At 36.1% G+C, this 17044-nt stretch overlaps 1 protein-coding gene across 6 annotated transcripts in view; it reads left to right on the forward strand.

Moving 5' to 3' along the window:
- CENPC (centromere protein C) overlaps positions 1–17044 on the forward strand; it is an 89421-nt gene that overhangs the window by 63115 nt on the left and 9262 nt on the right. For 3 of the 6 annotated variants that reach the window (XM_057546726.1, XM_057546727.1, XM_057546728.1), the window contains exons 13-16: positions 6569–6628; positions 8273–8488; positions 15927–16031; positions 16826–16954. In XM_057546726.1, the coding sequence (XP_057402709.1) occupies positions 6569–6628; positions 8273–8488; positions 15927–16031; positions 16826–16954 (510 nt within the window). Of the gene's footprint in view, positions 1–6568; positions 6629–8272; positions 8489–13743; positions 13791–15926; positions 16032–16825; positions 16955–17044 lie in introns of those variants that run through there. The other 3 variants (XR_009008352.1, XM_057546729.1, XM_057546730.1) reach the window with 3 other exon arrangements.

Raw genomic sequence — 17044 nt, forward strand, 5'->3', positions numbered from 1 at the left:
TCTGCTTTTTATTTGGTAAAGAAAAAGCTGAATTTTCTGGAGTATAGTTTTAGTTTAAAATTAAAGGTTTTTTTTTTCAATAGAGTGTTCTTATTGTTGTACACTCTGAATTATATTGGTGATTTTTCTTTGACCCAGGTGTTATTTAAAAGAGTACATTAGTCAAGAGTTTGGTCTCCAGAGTCAGGAACCTGGGATTGAATCTAGCTTTACCACTTATTAGCTATGTTATCTTGAGTAAGAAATTTCAGTGTTCTTAGCTTCAACTTCCTTATTGGTAAACTGGCGATATCAATTCTAATTGCATAGATTGATACAAAGATGAATACACATTCTTTGCTTAGTTTTAATACCCGGTATATGTTAGTTATGCACTGTTGGCTGTTATCCTAAGAAGTTGTGTTTTGTTTTGTTCTTTTGTTAATAATTTATAGTTTCATTTCATTGTTCTTGATAACTTTGTCCTGTATTATTAATTCTTTGAATTTTCTTTGTGTTCTAGAGCATGCTTAGAACACATAAAATTCATGGAAGAATTTTATAATTCTTCCATGGATGCTTGAAAAAGAGAATATTACTTTTTGTGTACAGATATGGATTAAAAATATATATACCCTCATTTTGTTAATGTAAGTGGGTATATGTTTTTAATATACTTTGAATATTTATGAAATTCTTAAATATGGAATATTATGGAATACTTACTGTGCATTCTTCTAAGGGAAAAAGATATCAAAACTTGTGGTTTGTTGGATGTTGAGAGTAGAAAAATAAAGCAGGGATTTTTAGAGTGGGAAATGGGAGTTACATTTTTAGGTAGATGGGCAGAAAAGGTCTTACTGAAGAAGTGATGATTTGAGCAAAGATATGAGAGAGGTGAGAAATCAAATCATGCAGCTGTATGGGGAAATAGTGCCTCATGCAGAGGGAAGATAAGGGCAAAGGTTTTGATCAAGAAACACCAAGGAGGCTGGGAAGGCTGGAGTTGAGGAAGAGAGGGAGAGGGTAGTAGGAGATGATGTCACAGAGCTAACAAGAATGAAAGATCATATAGGATGTTAAAGGCTACTATAAGGATTTCGGGCTTTACTGAGAGAGATGGGAAGCCATTGGAGGATTTTGAACAGAGGAGAGACATGACTAACCTATAAACAGAATCATTGCGGCTGCTGTAGAATACACATTAGGGGTGGACTGGTAAGTTTGAAGGGGGCAGGTGTAAGGTTGGAAGCAGGGAGACCAGTTGGCGAGACATTAGTAATCCCTTTGTGAGGTGGTAGCTTGGACTAGGGGGTTAGCAGCGGAAGGTGGAGAGCAGTAGTAGGATTTTGTGTTTTTTTGTTGGTAGAGTCAACATGATTTCCTGATGGATGGGATGTAGGGTGTAAAAGAAAGTGAGGTGTCAAGGATAATGGACTTTAAAGTTTTTGGCCTGAGCACCTGGAAGAATGGCGTTGTCATTTCTTGATTTGGAGACTACTAGAGAAGGGCAGATTTGGGGGAAAAGAACAGAATCTTAAATTTGGACATTCTGTGTTTCATATTATTCTTATCCTTTGTATCCTTATCATTTGTGAGGTCTGTTAAGGACTGCCAGAGTTGAAGTAAAGTGTTTGCTTTGCAGTGGTCTGTCTCTCCTATTTCCTGCAGTCTTTACTATGTACATTTCAGCGCTCTTACTGAGCATGTAAGTTTGCATATGGAATGTACCTGTTTTGGTCAAATTTACCTTCTTGATCATGTTACAACGCTTTTACTTTGTAGTCTTTTTTTGTCTAATATTAACATTGTGACTCCCTGCTTTCTTTTGGTTTGTTGTTGTTTCTTATATTTCTTTTCTTCCTTTTACTTAACCTTTTTTTACCAAACTAAAGCAGAGTGGCTTCAAACAGCATGATTGAATTTTTATTTTTGATTTGCTCTGTTAGTATTTTTTTCCTTTAATAAATGTTTAACAGATATGCTTTGTTACTTCTTTGTAAAGTTGGTAGATAGTCTCACATATGCTAGCAAGGACTCAGTAACTTTCTTTTTTATCACAATGAACAACTAGTCAAATAGTAAAAGTCTTTTGAGTCACAATCTTTTTTTCCTTTAAACTATTTGGCTGTTGCTCTTTTATCTCATGGTAGCTAATGCTTATGAGTAGATATTGTAAGCCAGCCTTACTTCTTTTTTCCTTTGTAAATAACCTGTTTCTTCCATTTTCATGCTTATTAGGCTTTGTTAGTCTTTGAAATTCTGGAGTTGTCTCTGTGTTTTGCTTTGTTTTGTTTTATACTTTTCTGGGAAATAATTTTAAATTTATTCAAATACCATATCCCCTTCATCCAGTTTCCATGATTGTCAACATTTTACAATATTTGTTTCATTTCCCTCCCTGCCATCTCTACATAAATGTTTATACATGTTTGTTAGTCTTTTTTTTGGACTGTTTGAGTGGAAGTCGCATACATATTATTATGTGTGAGTATGTGCAGACATGATGCAAGACAAGAACATAATCACTCTTCATCCATCCACATCAGGAAATCAGCATTAATATAACACTAGTATTCCTTCACTGACTCCATGCAGATTTCACCAGCAGTTCCATCAGTGTTCCTTTTTCTCTCTGGTTCAGGATCCAATCTAGGATCATGGATTGTGTTTGGGTCTCATGTCCCTTCAGTTTCCTTCAGTAAGGAATAGTTCTTTAGTCTTCTTCTAACTTTCCTGACCTTGACACTTTTTTAAAGAGTACAAGCTTTTCATTCTTTAGAATGACCTTCAACCTGGGTGTCTCTAATATTTCCTCATGATCAGATGCGAGCCATGCATATTTGACAGAAATACTACAGAGATGATGCTGTGTTCTTTGTGCATCACATTAGGAGGCACACAGTGCTGACTCATCTTCTACTAGTGATTTTATTTATTTATTTATTTAATTTTAAAATAAATTTATTTTATTTATTTATTTTTGGCTGTGTTGGGTCTTTGTTGCTGCGTGCTAGCGTTCTCTAGTTGCAGCGAGTGGAAGCTACTCTTCATTGCGGTGCGCAGGCTTCTCATTGCGGTGGCTTCTCTTGTTTCAGAGCATGGGCTCTAGGTGTGCGGGCTTCAGTAGCTGTGGCACACGGCCTTAGTTGCCCCGCGGCATGTGGGATCTTCCCAGACCAGGGCTCGAACCAGTGTCCCCTGCATTGGCAGTTGGATTCTTAACCACTGTGTCACCAGGGAAGCCACTCTACTAGTGATTTTAATCTTCATCACCTGTTCAAGTTATTGTCTGCCAGGTTTCTCCACTCAGGGTTTTTCTCTTTGGTAATTGATAAGTATTTTGTGGAACGATATCCTATTTTAATAACTTGTTCCTTTTCAAACCTCTGCACCAATATTAGCATCTTTTGAATATTCCCACCTGAATCCACTAATGGTGGTACCAAATTACTATTTTCTATTTCCCTAATTTCTTCTCTATTAATTAGTTGGCATTCTATAAGAAATAGTTTTACTTACTCCTTCCCCATTTATTTATTCATTATTCATTTATCTATATTATTATGGACTACTACTGGGTTCCTATTTTATTCACTGGGTTATAATCTTTATCATTTATTCTGATACTCAAATTGTGCCAGATTTGGCCAGGAGGAGATATCCTTTCAACTGGTTCCTGAGACCTTTTGTCATGTTTCTGTCATTTTTTGAATACTGTCTTATTTTTTGGCAGAAGATGTCCTAGGCTCCTTCCCCTGCCCCTACTCTGGAATCAGTTATTTCTCCAAAGGAACCTAGTGGAGGGATGACATTTAGAAACTTAGATCCGGGTGCTTGGTGTACTCATTGTTACTGGGATATCACTGCTTTTAGGTTCTCTCAGTGGGCTGAGATAGGAAATAGATAAACACACACATACATATATATGTGCACTGTACATACACAAGCATCTGTATCTTCTTTCTGTATTTATTCAGGCATCCCTTGCTTTATTGCTCTTTGCTTTAATGTGTGTCACAGATTTTGCATTTTTTACAAATTGAAGTTTTGTGGCAGGCAGCCCTGATCAAACAAGTCACTTGGCACCATTTTCCAATGGCATTTGCTCACTTAGTATCTCTGTGTCACATTTTGGTAATTCATACAATATTTCATTATTATTATATTATGGTAATCTGTGATCAGTGATCTTTGTTACTCTTGTAAAAAAAAATTACGACTTGCAGAAGGCGCAGATGATATGTAACATTTTTTAGCAATAAAGTATTTAAGATACATTGATTTTTAGGCATAATGCTTTTGCACACTTAACAGACTATAGTGTAAACATAACTTTTATATGTATTGGGAAACAAAAATATTCATGTGACTCACTTTATTGCCAAACTTGTTTTATTGCAGTGGTCTGGAACCAAACTCTCAATATCTCTGAGTTGTGTCTGTATTTAGAAACCATGGGTTCACATCGGTACCTCCAACTCCAGTCCAACATGTTCGACTTTCCCTTTTTCATTTTAATAAACCCTTTCTCAAGGATAGTGAGAAGCCTGGCTCCCATTATCCTCAGTATATTTACTCATTTGCTTTGTTCCTTCTCTCGGCTCCAACAGTTCCCTCCAGAGCCCACTGCTATAGGAAAATTTCCAAGAACGACTAGCCCTCTACTTGTTACAGTGGGAAGTACAAGGGAAATTGTATTTTTTTTTTTTTTGGAATAGCTTTATTGGGATGTACTTCACATACCATAAAATTAACCCATTTATAGTATATAATTCAGTAGTTTATAATTATCACCACAGTAAACTTTAGAATACTTTCATGATCCCAAAAAAGAAACCTTCTACTCTTTAGCTGAGAATGTAATGAAAACTTAGACCTGCTTTTCAGGAAATGTATATTACACACAAAATTGTATCAAAAATCTAAGGTGGTTCATGGATATTAAGTGTTCTAGTTTCATATTGCTGCATAACTTACCATCCCAAACTTAGTGGCTTAATACAACAGTCGATTTATCTCTTATGGTTCTGTGGGTTGACTTAGCTTATTAGCTGGGCAGTTCTCATTTTGGCTTTCTCATGCATTTGTAGTTAGATGCAAGCCGCTGGGGCTGGAGTCTTTTGAAATATCAGCTGGACTGGAAATCCACGGTGACTTATTTACTCATATATTTGGTACCCTGCCAGGGTGGCTGAAATAATTGGGGGCTGGCCAGGCATCTCTTTTCCTCCACATGGCCTTTCCACTTGGTTATCTTGGGTTTCCTCACAGCATGGCAGTCTTGGGGTAATCAGTCTTCATAATGATGGCTTTCTTTCCTCAGACTGAAGTTCCAAGAGATCCAGGTGGCACCTGCATGTCTTCTGAGGAATTAGCTTTCAAAGTCCCAGAATGTCATTTCTGCGCATTCCATTAGTCAAGCAACTCACTAAGGCCAGTGGTGATTCAAGGAGAAGGCAATTAAACTTTGCCTCTTGATAAAGAACAGCGTTTGTGCATAGGAAGGGAAAGAATTGATGGTTGCTATGTTTAGATGCTATTTATCACACTAAAGCTGAGAACTCTTGACCTAATTGTCACACTGCTAAGTAAATTCAGTACAGTTGCACTATTTACAACTTTAAGAATCATAGATTACATTATCAACACAGTAATTATTCATTATCACACCTTGCATTTTTATCCACCAGTGGCTTATTTCACTTAAAGTTCACAAGAAATAGAAAACCTGTTTGTTTTTTGTTACTTGTAACTGTTATCGTCATCAGTTATACTCACTGGAGCAAAATCTAGAGACATACTGTTTTTCACTAGCCTTCATTTCTCAGCAGTGAAAAGCAAAGGGAGGAATAAAATGTATTGTCAGGTTGACATGAATGGATAAAGAAGATGTGGCACATGTATACAATGGAATATTACTCAGCCATAAAAAGAAACGAAATTGAGTTATTTGTGGTGAGGTGGATGGACCTAGAGTCTGTCCTACAGAGTGAAGTAAGTCAGAAAGAGAGAAACAAATACCGTATGCTAACACATATACATTGAATCTAAAAAAAAAATGGTTCTGATAAACCTAGGGGCAGGACAGGAATAAAGACACAGACGTAGAGAATGGACTTGAGGACATAGGGAGGGAGAAGGGTAAGCTGGGACGAAGTGAGAGAGTAACATTGACATATATATACTACGAAATGTAAAATAGATAGCTAGTGGGAAGCAGCTGCATAGCACAGCGAGATCAGCTCAGTGCTTTTTGACCACCTAGATGGGTGGGATAAGGAGGGTGGGAGGCAGACACAAGAGGGAGGGGATATGGGGATATATGTATGCATATAGCTGACTCACTTTGTTATATAGCAGAAACTAACACAACATTGTAAAGCAATTATACTCCAATAAAGATGTTATAAAAAAAAAAAAGGAGTATGTATCCAAGTAAAGAACTATTATTTTCTAAGAAAAAAAAATGTATTGTCAGGTTGAATTTTATTTTAAAATATTTATACTGAAGTTGACTGAGTAACACACTTTAACTCAACATGAAATTAGCGGCCATTGCTCATGATATTGCTTCTGCAATTTGCAGATGATTCAAGAGTAAAAAGGTCTAACTCAACACCAGAGAACAAGGTGCATCACAAATTAGGTAAGATTACTTTTCTCTTAATACTTTCATATTATAAAACCTTTATTTCTAAATATAACTTAATTTTTTCTCAGGCAGGGGGAAAATATTATTTGGATTAATTGTTAGAGAAAGTAAAACTTGTATTTAGTTTTCATGAATTTCATGGTAAATCATCACAGGCCACTGAGTTTCTTTATTGTCCATTTATGAAGCCTGTAATCCTCTCACTCATTGCTCTATAGTAGGGAGCTGATAAGCTAAGAAGCTAGGGTGGAGAATTCTATAAAATGTAACTGCTAGGTAGATGGCATCCCTGACAACTTCTCCCGTTTTTTCCAGTTCACACCTAAACAAAGCAGTAACTAGGATAAGTAAGCTGGGAGCTAAGGAACCCACGGAGAGGCTCACATGAGGATTAAAACTATGGTTTTCAAAAAGATGTTTGCCGGTCAAGATTCATGGGACCTCTCACCTTTGTGGAACTGGAGTGACTTTTTATTTCTCTCCCTATACTTGAGGCTTCTACACTTGTACCTGAAGAGAACCTGTAGGAATGAAGCTTTTTCTAATTGCTTCAACCAAAACCTCACATCTTGTCAGTTAGTACTTTGTAGACCCATGTGAAGAGAGACTGCTATACTTCTCGGTGCTTAATGCTTGTCTTGGAGTGGAATATGCCTAGAGTCAGAGTAGGCAAAGAGAAATAAAAGTGTCCCTGAGCAGGGGCTCCAGCAACCCAAGAGAGCAAAATCAAGAATTATGCCTAGCAACAGTAGGCAGCTTCTGGTGTGCTAGAACCGTTGTAGTAGATGGATAACAATTTTAACAATGAAGGAAATATGAGTACTGTCAGAGATCTAGTTATATCATAGAAGGCTTTCTGGTTGCTAAAGCATAATTTTTCAGTTTAAAAAGTCAGTACATGAACTGAAAGTAAAGATATTTTCTGTTGAGAGCTGAATTAGTAGCTGGTATTGACATTGAAGAAATTCATCAGAACAGAAATATAAAAAAAGATGGAAACGATGAAGAAAAAAATACACAGTGGAAATAACATGGAGACAGCAGATAAAACATGCAAATAACAGGATTTCCAGAAAAACGAAACAGATGGGAGAATGAAAACAGTTAAAGAAAGTACTAGTTAAAACTTCCCTGGAGTAAAGATAGGCTTGATCTGCAATTTGAGAAAGTTTACCAACTGCCAGAGAGAATTAATGAAAAAGATACATCTCTAAACATAAGTGAATAAAATTCCTGAATTTCAAGGATAGAGGAAAGCTTCCAGACAGAAAAGTTACATATAAAGGAGAAAAAAAAAAACAAAACCTGACTACCACAACTCATGTATGTAACTCTGGAAGAATAAAATAATATATATAGCCTACTTTCAGAAATGTATTACAGAGGCGGGCGTGGTCAAGATGGCATACTAGGAGCATGTGGAATTCATGTCTCCTCACAACTAGGGCACCTACCAGGCACCGGTGGGGGACCACGGACACCTAAGGGGACAGGATGAACCCCCAGCGACTGGTTGTTTCGATTATAGTTTTATTTTTCCTGATATATTTTTTATCTTTCTAATTTTATTTTATTTTTTATTCTTTGATATTGTACTGCTCCTTTTTTCTTTCTTTCTTTTTTTTTTATATGCACCAGGAAGCTTGTGGGATCTTGGTCATCAGGCCAGAGGTCATGCCCGAGCTCCTGTGGTGGGAGCTGCAAGTCAAAATCGCTGGACTAACAGAGGACCTCAGCCCCCACGGAATATCAGTCGGAGTGAGGCATCCCAGAGGTCCTCATCTCAGCACCAAGACCTGGCTCTATCCAACTGCCTGCAAACTCCAGTGCTGGACGTCTCAGGCCAAACAACCAGTAAGACAGGAATACAGCCCCACCCATCAAAAAAAAAAAATGACAAAAAAGTATGTTACAGATGTCGGAGCAAGGTAAAAACCCACCAAACCAAACAAATGAAGAGGAAATAGGCAGTCTACCTGAAAAAGAATTCAGAGTAATGATAGAAAAGATGATCTAAAATCTTGGAAACAGAATGGAGAAAGTGCAAGAAACATTTAACAAGGATCTAGAAGAACTAAAGAGCAAACAAACAGTGACGAACAACACAATTACTGAAATTAAAAATACTGTAGAAGGAATCAGTAGCAGAATAACTGAGACAGAAAAACAGACAAGTGAGCTAGAAGATAAAATGGTGGAAATAACTGTCAGGGAGCATAATAAAGAAAAAAGAATGAAAAGAATTGAGGACAGTCTCAGAGACCTCTGGGACAACATTAAACACACCAACATTCAAATTATAGGGGTCCCAGAAGAAGAAGAGAAAAAGAAAGGGTCTGAGAAAATATTTGAAGAGACTATAGTTGTAAACTTCCCTAACATGAGAAAGGAAATAGTCAATCAAGTCCAGGAAGCACAGAGAGTACCATACAGGATAAACCCAAGGAGAAACACGCCAAGACACATATTAAACTATCAAAAATTAAATACAAAGAAAAAGTATTAAAAGCAGCAAGGGAAAAGCAGCAAATAACATACAAGGGAATCCCCATAAAGTTAATAGCTGATCTTTCAGCAGAAACTCTGCAAGCCAGAAGGGAGTGGCAGGACATATTTAAAGTGATAAAAGGGAAAAACCTACAACCAAGATTACTCTACCCAGCAAGGATCTAATTCAGATTCGATGGAGAAATTAAAACCTTTACAGCTAAGCAAAAGTTATGAGAATTCAGCACCACCAAACCAGCTTTACAACAAATGCTAAAGGAACTTCTCTAGGCAGGAAACACAAGAGAAGGAAAAGACCTACAAAAACAAACCCACAACAATTAAGAAAATGGTCATAGGAACATACATATCGATAATTACCTTAAATGTAAATGGATTAAATGCTCCCACCAAAAGACACAGACTGGCTGAATGGATACAAAAACAATACCCATATATATGCTGTCTACAAGAGACCCACTTCAGACCTATGGACATACAGACAAAGTGAGGGGATGGAAAAAGATATTCCATGCAAATGGAAATCAAAAGAAAGCTGGAGTAGCAATTCTCATATCAAAATAGACTTCAAAATAAAGACTATTACAGGAGACAAAGAAGGACACTACAGAATGATCAAGGCATCAATCCAAGAAGAAGATAAAACAGTTGTAACTATATATGCACCCAACATAGGAGCTCCTCAATACATAAGGCAAATGCTAGCAGCCATAAAAGGGGAAATTGACAGTAACACAATCATAGTAGGGGACTTTAACACCCCACTTTCACCAATGGACAGATTATCCAAAATGAAAATAAATAAGGAAACAGAAGCTTTAAATGACACAATAAACAAGATTGACTTAATTGATATTTATAGGACATTCCATCCAAAAACAACAGAATACACTTTCTTCTCAAGTGCTCATGGAACATTCTCCAGGATAGACCATATGTTGGATCACAAATCAAGCCTTGGTAAATTTAAGAAAATTGAAATTGTATCAAGTATCTTTTCTCATCACAAGGCTGTGAGACTAGATATCATTTACAGGAAAAAAAACTGTAAAATATACAAACACATGGAGGCTAAACAATACGCTAAATAACCAAGAGGTCACTGAAGAAATCAAAGAGGAAATCAAAAAATACCTAGAAACAAATGACAATGGAAACACGACGACCCAAAACCTGTGGGATGCAGTAAAAGCAGTTCTACGAGGGAAGTTTATAGCAATACAATACTACCTCAAGAAACAAGAAACATCTCAAATAAACAACCTAACCTTACACCTAAAGCAATTAGAGAAAGAAGGACAAAAAAACCCAAAGTTAGCAGAAGGAAAGAATTCATAAATATCAGATCAGAAATAAGTGAAAAAGAAATGAAGGAAACGATAGCAAAGATCAGTAAAACTAAAAGCTGGTTCTTTGAGAAGATAAACAAAATTGATAAACCATTAGCCAGACTTACGAAGAAAAAAGGGAGAAGACTCAAATCAACAGAATTAGGAATGAAAACAGAGAAGTAACATCTGACACTGCAGAAATACAAAGGATCATGAGAGATTACTACAAGCAACTCTATGCCAATAAAATGGACAACCTGGAAGAAATGGACACATTCTTAGAAAAGTACAACCTTCCGAAACTGAACCAGGAAGAAATAGAAAATATAAACAGACCAATCACAAGCACTGAAATTGAAACTGTGATTAACAATCTTCCAATAAACAGCCCAGGACCAGATGGATTCACAGGCAAATTATATCAATCATTTAGATAAGAGCTAACACCCATCCTTCTCAGACTCTTCCAAAATATAGCAGAGGGAGGAATACTCCCAAACTCATTCTACAAAGCTACCATCACCCTGATGCCAAAACCAAAGATGTCACAAAAAAAGAAAACTACAGGCCAATATCTCTGATGAACATAGATGCAAAAATCCTCAACAAAATACTAGCAAACAGAATCCAACAGCATATTAAAAGGATCATACACTGTGATCAAGTGGGGTTTACCCCAGGAATGCAAGGATTCTTCAGTATACGCAAATCAATCAATGTGATACACCATATTAACAAACTGAATGATAAAAGCATGTGATCATCTCAATAGATGAAGAAAAAACTTTTGACAAAATTAAACACCCATTTATGCAAAAACTCTCCAGAAAGTAGGCAGAGAGGGAACCTACCTCAACATAATAAAAGCTATATATGACAAATCCACAGCCAACATCGTTCTCAATGGTGAAAAACTGAAAACGTGTCCTCTAAGATCAGGAACAAGACAAGGTTGCCCACTCTCACCACTGTTATTCAACGTAGTTTTGTAAGCTTTAGCCACAGCCATCAGAGAAGAAAAAGAAATAAAAGGAATCCAAAGCGGAAAAGAAGTAGTAAAACTGTCACTGTTTGCAGATGATATGATACTATACACAGAGAATCCTAAAGATGCTACCAGAAAACTACTAGAGCTAATCAATGAATTTGGTAGAGTAGCAAGATACAAAATTAATGCACAGAAATCTCCTGTTTTCCTAAACACTGATGATGAAAAATCTGAAAGAGAAGTTAAGGAAACACTCCAATTTACCGTTGCAACAAAAAGAATAAAATACCTAGGAATAAACCTACCTAAGGATACAAAAGACCTGTATGCAGAAAAATATAAGACACTAATGAAAGAAATTAAAGATGATACAAACAGATGGAGAGATATATCACGTTCTTGGGTCGGAAGAATCAACATTGTGAAAATGACTATACTACGCAAAGCAGTCTACAGATTCAGTGCAATCCCTGTGAAACTACCAATGGCATTTTTCACAGAACCAGAACAAAATATTTCACAATTTGTATGGAAACACAAAAGACCCCGAATAGCCAAAGCAATCTTGAGAAAGAAAAACAGAGCTGGAGGAATCAGGCTCCCGGACTTCAGACTGCACTACAAAGGTACAGTAATCAAGGCAGTATGGTACTGGCACAAAAACAGAAATATAGATCAATGGAACAGGATAGAAGGCCCAGAGGTAAAGCCATGCACATATGGTCACCTTATCTTTGATAAAGGAGGCAAGAATATACAGTGGAGAAAAGACAGCCTCTTCAATAAGTGGTGCTGGGAAAACTGGACAGCTACGTGTAAAAGAATGATATTAGAACACTTCCTAACACCAAACACAAAAATAAACTCAAAATGGATTACAGGCCTAAATGTAAGGCCAGACACTGTAAAACTCTTAGAGGAAAACATAGGCAGAACATTCCATGACAAAAATCACAGCAAGATCCTTTTTGACCCACCTCCTAGAGTAAAGGGAATGAAAACAAAAATAAACAATTGGACCTAATGAAAGTTAAAAGCTTTTGCACAGCAAAGGAAACCATAAACCAGACGAAAAGACAATCCTAAGAATGGGAGAAAATATTTGCAAACGAAGCAACTGACAAAGGATTAATCTCCAAAATATACAAGCAGCTCATGCAGCTCAATATCAACAAAAAACCCAGTCCAAAAATGGGCAGAAGACCTAAATGGATATTTCTCCAAATAAGATATACAGATTGCCAACAAACACGTGGAAAGATGCCCAACATCACTAATCATTAGAGAAATGCAAATCAAAACTACAATGAGATATCACCTCACACCAGTCAGAATGGCCATCATCACAAAATCTACAAACATAAAATGCTGGAGAGGGTGTGGAGAAAAGGGAACCCTCTTGCACTGTTGGTGGGAGTGTAAATTGATACAGCCACTATCGTGAACAGAATGGAGGTTCCTTAAAAAACTAAAAATAGAACTACCATATGACCCAGCAATCCCACTACTGGTCACATACCTGAGAAAACCACAATTCAAAAAGAGTCATGTACCACAGTGTTCATTGCTGCACTATTTACAATAGCCAGGATATGGAAGCAACCTAAGTGTCCATCAAGAGATGAATGGATAAAGAAAATGTGGCATATATATATATATATATATATATATATATATATACATACACATACATACACATATACACACAATGGAATATTACTCAGCCATAAAAAGAAATGAAATTGAGTTATTTGTAGTGAGGTGGATGGACTTAGAGTCTGTCATACAGAATGAAGTAAGTCAGAAAGAGAAAAACAAATACCGTATGCTAACACACATATATTGAATCTAAAAAAAAATGATTTTGATGAACCTAGAGGCAGGACAGGAATATTGACGCAGACGTAGAGAATGGACTTGAGGACACGGGGAGGGAGAAGGGTAAGCTGGGACGAAGTGAGAGAGTAACATTAACATATATACACTACGAAATGTAAAATAGATAGCTAGTGGGAAGCAGCTGCATAGCACAGCGAGATCAGCTCAGTGCTTTGTGACCACCTTGATGGGTGGGATAGGGAGGGTGGGAGGGAGGCGCAAGAGGGAGGGGATATGGGGATATATGTATACATATATAATTCACCTTGTTATACAGTAGGTACTAACACAACATTGTAAAGCAGTTATACTCCAATAAAGATGGTAAAAAAAAAAGAAATGTATTAAAATCCTTTGTTTTAACTAGCCAGGATATCTTTCTGATAACTGAATTTATTTTGCAGATAATGCAAGATTAAGTTTAGCATCCTCTGTGAAATATCCATGTAAGGTAATCTAACCAAGTATCATATAAGTCAGAACTGAGTTCAAAGAGAGGAAACAGTGCTGAGGAATGATTCTCAATATATGTGGTTAAATTTAAACAATGTATATTTGTTTTCTGTTGCTGTGTACCAGATTACTACAAATTTAGTTGTTTAGACAACACACATTATTATCCCTTGGTTTCCGTGGGTCAGGAGCTCAGGCACAAATTAGCTGGGTCCTCTGTTCAAGGGTTTCACAGGCTGCAGTTGAAAGTTTCAGCCTGGGCCATGGTCTTACCGGAGGCTCTAGGTCCTGTTAACCACCACAAGCTCATGTAGTTATTAGCAGAATTCAGTTCCTTGGAATTGTAGGACTGAGGTACATGTTTTCTTGGTGGCTGTGAGCCATGGGCCACTACTCTTGACTTCTAGGGGTCACCTGCAGTTCCTTGTCGCATGACCCTTTTCGTAGACCCTTAACAGTTTGGCAGCTTGCTTCTCCAAAGTGAGCAAGGAAGAATTTTTCTCTCCTTCTGCTAGATAGTGTCTTATATGTATAATCATGATGTAATCACAGAAGTGACTTCCCATTGCTTTTGCCATATTCTGTTGAGTGTGTCATAGGTTCCACATGTATCCTAGGGAAGGGGATTATATAAAGGTGTGTCTCATTGCTCACACCTTAGGATGTGTCTACTACTTAGTGCTAATATGATTGGGGATTTATAAGTACTAAGTAAGGATTTTTGCAATGATAGCTTGAAATCCACACTATCTTAACAAAACTTGGTGTGGTGGGGAGGAGAGTAGGAGTGGAAGAGGGGTAATAAAAGTAGTCTAAAAGTTTCATTTTACTAAATGAGAAAAAGGAGAAGATAACATCTTGGTAGGGGATATAGTTTTTAATATAATGATGGAGAAATGAGTATGACTGTTGAGTGTCAGGAATGGGAAGGTAACCAATATTAGAGTGAAAAAGCACAGTAAACTTTGAAATGACCAAGGTTTGGGGTGTGGGGGAAGAAATGGTATTCTGACTAAACCAGTGAGAATGAGAGAAAAAAAGAATCACTGATGTAAAATAACCTGTAAATATAAAGTAAAATGGAAGAAATAAATAGATGTATATTACTTGTTATACTAAATAAGTGTGAATGGATTGAATTCCTCTAGTAAGATAGAGACTATCAGATTTGGGTAAACAATACAAACTTACCTATGTGTTTATAAGAAACACTTTAAAATAGAAGATTATCAAAGAATTAAGTAGGCTAATATAAACAGAAAGAAAATAGTAGTGTATTTTTAATATTAGGTGAATTGAAATTTAAGGTTAAAAGTGTGAACAAGATGAAGGACTTGTAATAATAAAATTAGCACTTTATGAAGAAGATAGAAAAATCATAAACTATTATGTACCAAACAACCTAGCAACTAAAATGTATAAAGGAAAAAAACTAAGAAAAAGCAAGGAGATTTTAATTTTAACAGTAGAGTTAGACTGGGAGATTTTGTTAAACCACTTTCAGAATTGGACAACTCCAGCAAACCAGAAGTAAGGAAGAACATACGAAGTTGATTATGTAGCCAACAAACTTAGTATATAGAACTTTGCATTGTTCAGATAAAATGAGTAGATATGTGTGTATACACACAAACACATGTATACATAACCACCCCTGATTTATAAATTTCCTGTTGTGGAGCATTTAGGTGGTTTTCAATTTGCTTTTTGCTTTTTCTTGTCTGTTTCTATTATGAACAGTACTGCCATGAATGTTCTTAACACCTATATCTTTGCCCATTTTTGTGAATATTTTGCAAATTCATTTTCTAAAAATGAAATTTCTACGTCAAAGAGTATTACAATTATAGGTATTGTCAAATTGTCATCAATCAGTTTACATTTCCACCTACAATATATGAGAATTCCAGCGTACCTTTAACATCATTAACCATGAATGTTACCATGTTTTTAAATCTTTTCCAATCTAGTAGCTTGGCATTTCTTTAATAGCACAAATATGTCTTAAAATTTGTTTTTCTAGTGTTTTGTCTAGAAGCATTTGTGTTCTAGAAAGTAATATCAATCTTTTCACTGCAGAGTATCATCCCAACTAAACATATATGTGCATTTTTTGTCTGATGTCTTTTTACAGTATTGCCCTCCAACACACCAAATGTTCGCAGGACCGTGAGAACACGATCAAAACCTTTGGAATACTGGCGAGGGGAGCGAATAGATTATCAAGGAAGGCCATCTGGTAAAATTTATGCTTTAGTGTCTCAAAATAATAATAATGATAATTGCTACAATTTATTTAGGTACATTACGTGCCAAGTACTGTCTTATGTATTTACATACATTACCTTATTTAATCATCATCCTCCAAAAATGTGACAAGAATAGATTCAAGTCCAGATTTCTCTGATTATTATAGAGATGCTGATTTGTTTTCTTTTTGGTAGCAATTTGAGGTGAGCATGTGGCTTGATAGAGTGTTATTATTTTTATACTACCTAGCAAGGTTTTTAATTGCATAAAATGAAGCATTAGATCAGAACATGAGAAAATTATAACTGTCAAAGATTAAGTATTCCCCATTATTATTCTCATTCCATTTTCTTATATTTTTCTACAAAAATTGTAGAGGGTGGGAAAGAAAGTATAGTGAGTGTTATCTTAAAGTTATTTCCTTTCTTTTGATGTATATTTCTGAGCCAAAGGACTAAACTGATGTGGATTACTATAAACAGTTCATTGCTGATCTTTGTGGTCTTTGTTTTTTACACTTCCACTGATGACTTGATTTCAAGCAACAGAGATCATTCAGTCGTGTTTCATCAGTGCTTCTAGATTTAGGACAGTTAGAGACATAAGTGAAATTGGTTGCTATTTGTGTTGTTTGAATTTTTAACTGTAGAGTGTGGTAAAACTAATATTCTTTGGTACTTTGAAAGGAAATGTGCTGTATTAATTTAATGAGTTTTGTTTCAAGATTTTCACTTTGCCAGGTATGATAATTTACCTTTTTTTTTTTTTTTGGTTAAATTTTAGGAGGATTTGTGATTGGTGGAATACTGTCCCCAGACAAAGTATCATCTAAAAGGAAAGCAAAAGGAAACTTGGGAAGAGTCAATACAATAGTTAATAGGAAAAGGATCTGTCTTGATGATGATGAAAGAAGTATGAACTTATTCCTTATTTTAAATAACAGTGCTTTGAGAAGTAGCTCTTTGCAAATTTTGAAATATATCTCTAAAAGCTTCAGATATA

The sequence above is a fragment of the Balaenoptera acutorostrata genome, chromosome 5, assembly GCF_949987535.1.
Source record: "Balaenoptera acutorostrata chromosome 5, mBalAcu1.1, whole genome shotgun sequence".
In the NCBI taxonomy this organism is placed as follows: Eukaryota; Metazoa; Chordata; class Mammalia; order Artiodactyla; family Balaenopteridae; genus Balaenoptera; species Balaenoptera acutorostrata.